At 40.2% G+C, this 9,999-nt stretch overlaps 1 protein-coding gene across 1 annotated transcript; it reads left to right on the plus strand.

Moving 5' to 3' along the window:
* The first annotated feature begins 2,516 nt into the window (after nucleotides 1-2,516).
* Nucleotides 2,517-3,456, plus strand: LOC138671735 (olfactory receptor 5G25-like). The gene is given in 2 exon segments (XM_069759887.1): nucleotides 2,517-2,627; nucleotides 2,629-3,456. Coding segments are annotated over 2 exon segments (939 nt in total).
* Nucleotides 3,457-9,999: the final 6,543 nt, after the last annotated feature.

The following is a 9,999-nucleotide window of genomic DNA, read 5'->3' on the forward strand; positions in this document are numbered from 1 at the left end:
CTTTTATAAGTTATACATGGAAACCACGTGTTGTGTGGTGGGTAGTACAGCATCACATGCCAATATTTTTTGTAAACGCCACATCTATCTTTTTTTTTTTTTTTTTTTCTTAAGTACATGTAAGGGCCGCCAGGTTTTAAGGGATTGCCAATAGGTGTCCATAATATTATACTTGGGCCATGTGTATGTGACGGTGCAGCTGTGATTACATGTAAGGGGTCCTTTAAATATAACCAATGGCGCAATCACTACGCTTCTAGGGCGCAAAATGTGCCAGCTATAATGTTTAACATGTGTGGTTTAATGTCCCTGTGTAACCCCGGTATAGTTGTCCTCCGTTGCTGTGGCTCCAGTATGGGTGTCCCTTATACAGCTGGGTGGGTATGAATATCGCACCCAGCTGTATGCAAAGGTGTTTATGGCATTATTTACATTAGCCTTAAGTCGGCGTCGATGCGCTTTTGCTGTTTGTCCAGGGATGAGATGCCGGACAGAAACATTGCGCCCAGGCACATGCGCTGTTGGAGCGGGGTGGACATGAATATGAACATGAATATTTTATTTTTTTTTTTAAGCGGCGAACACAGGTGGTAATTAGCCCCTTAACCCTTTGTCCCTATTGGGGAGGGGGGGAGGAGACTATTTAATGGCGTTTTAGTCAGTGTTTCCTTGACCTGCAACCAGGCACAACATGTATCTCTGATGTGATCTATTCACACAGTATCTCTTTTTCCCATATGCCTCCTGAGGAACCACATCATGGGGGGGAAACGCGTAGAGGCGAGACCTGAACACAGATAAGTGTTTCAGGCCTTTTAAGTTTATATGTTTTTCACGAGTTGTGTGTTTTTTTTTTGTTTTTTTTTTTTTCCCCGCAACCATTGTATTTGCATACGAGTACTTTACCAACTGTGATCATAATATAGTTGTATTCGTTAAGCTGTTATATACATCTTTCCTATTGCCGTGCAAGCATTGGTTTAAGTATTGTTGCTATTTGCTTTATCTTTAGGGTCTGACCGAGCTATAGGGACCTATTTATCTGGGTCACTAGTATAGCCCCTAAGGCACCACCCGTATTTAGTATCCCGATATATCTTCTTTTAGGGATTCAGCCAGGGTTAATAGGGGCAGCCGCCGAGGAGCGGGGGCGCCATTTGCGTTCAAGAGGGTGCCAACCTCCGCTGACAGGTAGGGAGACTCGGTTAGGGACTCCTTAGGGTGTATTAGCCTTAGTTTCAGGCGTTATACTTTAGCATTAGGGATTGGTACGGTCAGACCGTTTGTCTTTACTGGTGAATCACTACCTGGTGTTTTTTCTCTTTTTTTGGTCCCGAGTTTGGTTAGGCCATGTATTGGGTGTTGTTTGTGGTATAGTATCTTTATACATGTAGAGGGACTTATAGGGCCTTAAGGGTGAGTCGACGGTGAGCGGGGGCGCCATATTGCATCCAAGAGGGTGCCAACCTCCGCAGACAGGCAGGGAATATTTGTAGGGACGTGTAGGGTTTTTGCTATCGGCCCCGTTGTCCCTCCCACCCTTTGCCCTTTATAATCTTTTTGGGCCAGGTTTTTTAATTGACCCACCCCCATTTAGAGGGGTCTGGGTGTTGTGTCAGTCTTTTATCCTTATTTTGTTTAATAAAGTTTATTGGATAGATTAGTTTTCTTTGTTTTTCTTGGTTTAATACTAATTTGGATTATCAGATATTATACTTTCGAAGGGTTTAAATAAGTACTTTAAAACCTCTTCTATATTTTCCAATGTAGTCCTTACACTAATAAAATGAAAAGAGTAAATAAGAACATTTAAGAAAAAAAAATAATTTGAATGGATTTTGGTATATATTGAATGCAGATCTAAAGACATTCATAGGAAGCGAGTTTTCTCTTTCTATTCATGCTCTTTTAATCATTAGAACATCGTTTTCATAAGTCACGTCTCCAAAGGATAAAACATGACTTATAATTTCCCTCAACAGACAATAATTGTAACACAATAAATACAATATATATAAATATATTTTTTAATCTCTTGTGGATTAGTCCCTATTGATCTACCACTAATTATAAAACCACCGCTTAGACAATACAAGACAGAACAAGAAGATCAAAAAAGGATAGTCTGTGGCAGACATACTTAAGAGGTGTGACTCACCCACAGTTTTACACGTTTAGACTGCCGTCACACTAGCAGTATTTGGTCAGTATTTTACATCAGTATTTGTAAGCCAAAACCAGGAGTGGGTAATAAATGCAGAAGTGGTGACGTGTTTCTATTATACTTTTCCTCTATTTGTTCCACTCCTGGTTTTGGCTTACAAATAATGATGTAAAATACTGACCAAATACTGCTAGTGTGACGGCAGCCTAATAAGTTAAACATTTCTGTACAATTTTTACATATTTTACCAAGACATATTGTATTTGTTATTCACTTTAATCATTGTAAAATCACCTGTTATTCTAACCATTTATATCATGTTTTAACAGATATGGCAGAGCCTATCCAAGTCATGACTCCGGGTAACAAGTCTTTTGTAACAGAGTTTGTAATATTGGGATTCACCAATGACCCAACATTGCAACATGTCCTCTTTGTGTTGTTTCTGCTGATATACATTGTAAGTGTTTTTTTGCAATACAAGTATCATGTTAACAATCCTGATCGTTAATGGTCTTCACAGTCCCATGTATTATTTTCTCAGCAATCTGTCCTTCTCAGATCTTTGCTATTCTACAGTCATCTCTCCGAAAACGTTGTTTGATTTTTTTTTGGAAAAAAAATTGATCTCATTTCTTGGCTGCACCCTCCAGTTGTATTTTTTTGCGGTGTTTGCCACCACTGAAGGCTACATTTTATCTACCATGGCTTATGATCGTTATGTTGCAATATGTCACCCTCTATTGTACGTATTAATAATGAACAGAAGAAAATGTGTGATTCTTACTCTTCTTGTTTATATTGGCGGCTTATGCACTGCGGCCGTCCATACATCATGCACATTCATATTGCCCTTTTGTGGACCTAATGTAATTAACCATTTCTATTGTGACATTCCTCCGCTGATGGAGCTGTCATGTGCCGATACGTACATAAGTAAGACAATTATATTTGGTGTAGTATTTTGCCTTGGTCTCTTTTCATTAATCATTTTACTAGCTTCATACATATATATCTTTTTCACCATATTAACAATTCACTCATCAGAAGGAAGACGCAAAGCATTTTCTACATGTTCCTCTCATCTGCTTTGCGTTGCTTTGTTTTATGGAACAGTTTTCTTCATGTACCTCCGTCCAGCTTCTAACTATTCGGTCACACAAGACAAAATCGTATCTGTATTCTATACGATGATAATCCCTATGATGAACCCAATCATCTACTGCTTACGAAACAAAGAAGTGAAGGATGCGGTGAAATTTTGCATTAGTAGATTACTAGTACACAGATAGTAAATGTTTAGGTCTCTACTATTCTTGGCACTAATAATAATAATAATTATAATCTTTATTTATATAGCGCCAACATATTCCGCAGCGCTTTACAGTTTAACAGTTCCAAACACAACAGTCATATGTAACAATGTTGTAACAATGAACAAGCACTAATCAATGAACACTATTATATACTATGAGGCCATGTTCCCACATGCAAAAACGTTGTTTTTCAGCAGCTTTTTTGCAGATGTCCGCACCAAAATACGCAACAGCAGTCTGCTCTCATTATTGCATTTTTTTGCTGCATTTTTTATGTGTTTTCACTTCTTTTTGATGCTTGTTTGGTGTAGATTTCAGGTTGTATTTTTCAGCTGCTTTTTTTCACGTGAATTTTTTTAAGGGTATGTGCACATGTTGCAGATTTCCTGCGGATCCGCAGCGTTTTTTTGTGGTGCAGAAAAAAACGCTGTGCTAATGGTGCGGAAAATTCCGTGCGGAAACACTGTGGATTAAAAGAAGTAGCATGTCACTTCTTTTTTGCGGATCTGCAGCGTTTTTGTACCCATTCCATTAGACAAATCCGCAGGGGTAAAAAACGCAGTACATGCGCCAAAAATCCACAGCAAATCCGCACAATATCTACACAAAAACGCGTCAAATCCGCACCTGCGTTTTCTGCAAAGAGATGCAGAATCCGCACCAAAAATTCCAGAGGCTAATCCGCAATGTGTGCACATAGCCTAAGGCAATAATGAGTTTTTAGTGAGTTGTTTTACGCTATTTTCGAAAAAATACAAGTAACCAATTTTACATAATGGGTGCAGAAATTATGCAGAAAGCCTGCAATATCAAAAATTCACTCCAAAATAATGCACCAAAAAAGGTACAGTTTAACAATGTCTGTAACCACATGGTAGACATGAGGTTTTTTTTTAATTACATCCACTTTTCTTAGACTGTTAAATGCAGAAAATTTTCTGCAGAAGAAAAAAAAAAGCAACATTTAGGCTAGGTGGGAATACAGAACTAGATGGAATAAAACATTACATACATTCGACAAAATAATGTAACATTAAGCTAGTGAATAGTTGATAGGAAAAATCCTTCACTTTGATGGTAACTCCCTAATGTGGCATTTAAACATTGTGGTCAAACTGTATTTTTTTGCCGCAACCTCGGAAATAATACATAATTTGTAACAATATTTTAAAATTCAAGCAAAAAAAGGGAGTGTATCCAGCGAGCGTAGAAGGAAAAATTAATAGACGTTTATGCAAAGCACTTCTCAATATTTAATGAATCCAAAATGGTTACATGTATAGACAAAAATGTAACCCCTCACCCCCCTAAAACTACGTGTTTTGGCAGATGTCTGGACTAAACTACTTCCGTGCTGGAGCATCTGAAACGGCCATCATAGTGGTAAGCTGGAATTATTTTTATATATATTTTTTTTCCCAATATTTTAAAATTGTGACAAAAGAGTTTGAGGATTTGTTGTTTTGCAGCCTGAGCTGTATTAGGCAGTGCCCATTGTGTAATACCTACTACCTAATAACTAACTTGTCTTAACTATTTTTTAAGGGAAAAAAATAGAAATTCTGTTGTTTTTTTAACATGTTAAATTTTACACTTTTTAGTAGAAATAAAGCATTAACTTTATTTTGTTGGTCAGTATGATTATTGCGATAACATATTTGTGCACTTTTATTTATGTTTTATAGCTTTCTAGCATAAATACTCACTAAGAAAAATGAAATATTTATGATTTTTGTGTTGTCAAATACTGAGAGCCATAACTCAAACTTTCCATTTTGTGGTACCTACAGTACAGACCAAAAGTTTGGACACACCTTCTCACTGAAAGATTTTTCTGTATTTTCATGACTATGAAAATTGTACATTCACACTGAAGGCATCAAAACTATGGATAAACACATGTGGAATTATATACTTAACAAAAAAGTGTGAAACAACTGAAATTATGTCTTATATTCTAGGTTCTTCAAAGTAGCCACCTTTTGCTTTGATGACTGCTTTGCACACTCTTTGCATTCTCTTGATAAGCTTTAAGAGGTAGTCACCGGGAATGATCTTCCAACAATCTTGAAGGAGTTCCCAGAGATGCTTTGCACTTGTTGGCCCTTTTGCCTTCACTCTGCGGTCCAGCTCACCCCAAACCATCTCGATTGGGTTCAGATCTGGTGACTGTGGAGGCCAGGTCATCTGGCGTAGCACCCCATCACTCTCCTTCTTGGTCAAATAGCCCTTAGGGTATGTTCACACGTTCAGGATTTCCATCCTTTTTTTTTCCTGACTGTTTTTTAAAAAACTGCAGCTCTTGGCAGAAAACGCAGGTCCTTTTTTTGGTCCTTTTTTGGTCCGTTTTTGATGCGTTTTTTGATGCGTTTTTTGATGCGTTTTTTTGATGCAGTTTTCTAGCCAGAGTCTGTGTGTTTTCTAGGAATTTTTTTAGGGTTAAAATGGCTGAAAATACCCTAACCCTACCCCTAACCCTAACCCTACCCCTAACCCTAACCCTACCCCTAACCCTACCCCTAACCCTAACCCTACCCCTAACCCTACCCCTAACCCTACCCCTAACCCTAACCCTACCCCTAACCCTACCCCTAACCCTACCCCTAACCCTACCCCTAACCCTACCCCTACCCCTATTCTAACCTTAGTGAAAAAAAAAAAAAAAAAAAATTCTTTATTTTTTTTATTGTCCCTACCTATGGGGGTGACAAAGGGGGGGGGGTGTCATTTACTATTTTTTTATTTTGATCACTGAGATAGGTTATATCTCAGTGATCAAAATGCACTTTGGAACGAATCTGCCGGCCGGCAGATTCGGCGGGCGCACTGCGCATGCGCCCGCCATATCTGCCGGCCGGCAGATTCGGCGGGCGCACTGCGCATGCGCCCGCCATTTTGCAAGATGGCGGCGCCCAGGGAGAAGACGGCCGGACGGACACCGGGACGCCGGGTGAGTATAAGGGGGGGAGATTAGGGCACGGGGGGGGCATCAGAGCACTGGGGGGGGGCATCGGAGCACTGGGGGGGGGCATCGGAGCACGGGGGGGCGGGATCGGAGCACGGGGGGGGCAGCCACACTCCGCCCACGCACTTCCGCCCGCTCCCCGCACTTCCTGCTGCAGCGGTTCTGCACATCAAACCGCAGTAAAACCCGCAGATATATTTTTGATCTGCGGGTTTTACTGCGGTTTGGACCTCACAATGGAGGTCTATGGGTGCAGAACCGCTGCGGCTCCGGAAAAAGAATTGACATGCTCCTTCTTTTTTCCGGGAGCTATTCAGCGCGTCTTTTTTTTTACAATTTCCGGACCATGTGCACAGTGTGTCCTGTTTTCCATAGGGTACAGTGTACTGTACCCTGCATGGAAAACAGCCGCGGAACCGCAGCGGCAAAACCGCCGCGGTTCCGCGGTAAAAAACGCACTGTGTGAACATGGCCTTACACAGCCTGGAGGTGTGTTTGGGGTCATTGTCCTGTTAAAAAATAAATGATGGTCCAACTAAACGCAAACCGGATGGAATAGCATACCGCTGCAAGATACTGTGGTAGCCATGCTGGTTCAGTATGCCTTCAATTTTGAATAAATCCCCAACAGTGTCACCAGCAAAGCACCTCCACACAATCACACCTCCTCCTCCTTGCTTCACGGTGGGAACCAGGCATGTAGAGTCCATCCGTTCACCTTTTCTGCGTCGCACAAAGACACGGTGGTTGGAACCAAAGATCTCAAATTTGGACTCATCAGACCAAAGCACAGATTTCCACTGGTCTAATGTCCATTCCTTGTGTTCTTTAGCACAAACAAATCTCTTCTGCTTGCTGCCTGTCCTTAGCAGTGTTTTCCTAGAAGCTATTTTACCATGAAGGCCTGCTGCACAAAGTCTTTTCTTAACAGTTGTTGTAGAGATGTGTCTGCTGCTAGAACTCTGTGTGGCATTGACCTGGTCTCTAATCTGAGCTGCTGTTAACCTGCGATTTATGTGGCTGGTGACTTGGATAAACTTATCCTCAGAAGCAGAGCTGACTTTTGGTCTTCCTTTCTTGGGGCAGTCCTTATGTGATCCAGTTTATAGCGCTTGATGGTTTTTGCCACTGCACTTGGAGACACTTTCAAAATTTGCCCATTTTTTACGATTGACCTTAATTTCTTAAAGTAATGTTGGCCACTTGTTTTTCTTTACTTAGCTGCTTTTTTCTTGCCATAAAACAAATTCTAACAGTCTATTCAGTAGGACTATCAGCTGTGTAACCACCAGACTTCTGCACAACACAACTGATGGTCCCAACCCCAAGGCAAGAAATCCCACTTATTAAACCTGACAGGGCACACCTGTGAAGTGAAAACCATTTCCGGTGACTACCTCTTGAAGCTCATCAAGAGAATGCCAAGAGTATGCAAAGCAGTCATCAGAGCAAAAGGTGTCTACTTTGATGAACCTAGAATATAAGACATAATTTCAGTTGTTTCAGACTTTTTTGTTAAGTATATAATTCCACATGTGTTAATTCATAGTTTTGATGCCTTCAGTGTGAATGTATAATTTTCATAGTTATGAAAATACAGAAAAATCTTTCAATGAGAAGGTGTGTCCAAACTTTTGGTCTGTACTGTAGATAGATAGATTATTATGGGCACAACATGTGCGCGGTGGGAAATTCCCCCCAACTATCACCCCACTTGCCACCGCTACAGCGCAAGTGGGAAGAGTGAGGCTAAGTGCCAGAATTGCCACATCTTAGAGATGCATGATTTTCTGGGGTGGCCGAGAGCTGATGCTTTTAGCCTGGGGGCAGAATACATGGCCCTTTCGTGTTAATATAAGCCCACAGCTGTCTGTATAGCCTTTGTTGGTTATTAACTACAGGAGGACCCTACGTCAATTTTTTAGGGTCCCCCATTTTAATAGCCAGTAAAGGCTAAGTATACAGCTGTGAGCTGATATTAATAGCCTGAGAAGCTCCATGGGTATTACCCCCTTCCAGGGCTATAACCATCGGCCCCAGCCGTTGGCTTTACCTCTGCTACTTAAGAAAATTATGCGGGAGCCCACACCATTTTGTTCAGAAAATTAATCTTTTATTAATTAAATACATGTACAGTAATCTGCACACACACACTGAACTAATTGTATTTGTCACTGACATCTGTATAACTATCTATTCCATGTGTATTTACTGTATGTAATCCATCTATTCTATCCTGTCAACTCCTGCTGTGATTTTACAGTAGGTGGATGCTGAATTGACGGCTTTTCTTCTAACTATCTATCTATGTAATATATATATACATATATACAGCTCTGGAAAAAATTAAGAGACCACTGTAAAATGTTCAGCTTTTCTGATTGTTCTCTTTATAGGTATATTTTGGAGTAAAATGTAAATTGTTCTTTTAGTCTATAAACTTCTGACAACATGTCTCCGAATTTCCAAGCAATACATTTTGTATTTTTTGTCTGACAAAGAAAAATGGTCAACCCCACCCCCACCCCCAGTGCTTTCAGACCTCAAATAATGCAAAGAAAACAAGTTCATAATCATTTAGAAACAACAATACTAATGTTTTAACTCAGGAAGAGTCCAGAAATCACCTTAGAAAATGATGTGTAAATGACATAGAAAATTGCTCTATGTAAAAGCTCATGGGCAGGGGAGGAAGCAAAAGACAATACGGACATTACAGCAGGGGATCACAGAGGATTTCTTTTGTCAGGTAAAATATTTCACTGACTGTTTTTAAACAGGAAAAATATATATCTTTGTACCGTGTTAGCCAGTGGATAGAATAATATTTAGAATTGAGAGTCCTCAGTGGTTGATACCTTTTAATGGCTAACTGAAAAGATGGTAACAATTTGAAGAGGCCTGAGTAGGCTTGAAAGCTTGCAATTTGTTACCATCTTTTCAGTTAGCCTTTAAAAGGTATCAACCACTGAGGACTCTCAATTCTAAATGTTTTTAAACAATATTTTACCTCACAAAATGTATCCTCTGCGATCTCCTGCTGTAATGTCAGTATTGTCTTTGAGGGGAGAACACAGCACAGGAAGGAGAGATACAGCAGACATGGGGTAGACAGGTCAAAGAAGAGAGCATAGATGGGAGAAGTCAGCACATGGGGAAAGAGAGAGTGGATAGGTGGGTGAGCACATGGGGGGAGAGATTCTCAACGCTGCAAAGCCTGCCCCCATCGTTACATTACCGCCCTCCCAATGCGATAGCATTGGGCCTCCATCTAGTAGTTCATAATTCTGAACTACGATTAAGAACCAGTCAGTTTAAAACGCGTAAGGCAATGAGTTTACCAGGTTACTTGCCTTTTTTCTAAACTAATGGTTTTATACAGTATAGTACAATGCCAAAGATTTCAAGATTTAACTTACTTCTTACATTAAATGAGTGATACCAATAGCTCAGAAACCAGACAGTATATTCCTCCATACAGTATTATGGGCAACACATAGTGCTCCATACAGAATAATGAGCCCCATATATTGCTCCATACAGAATAATGGACC

The sequence above is a fragment of the Ranitomeya imitator genome, chromosome 3 (assembly GCF_032444005.1).
Source record: "Ranitomeya imitator isolate aRanImi1 chromosome 3, aRanImi1.pri, whole genome shotgun sequence".
NCBI classification, from domain to species: Eukaryota; Metazoa; Chordata; class Amphibia; order Anura; family Dendrobatidae; genus Ranitomeya; species Ranitomeya imitator.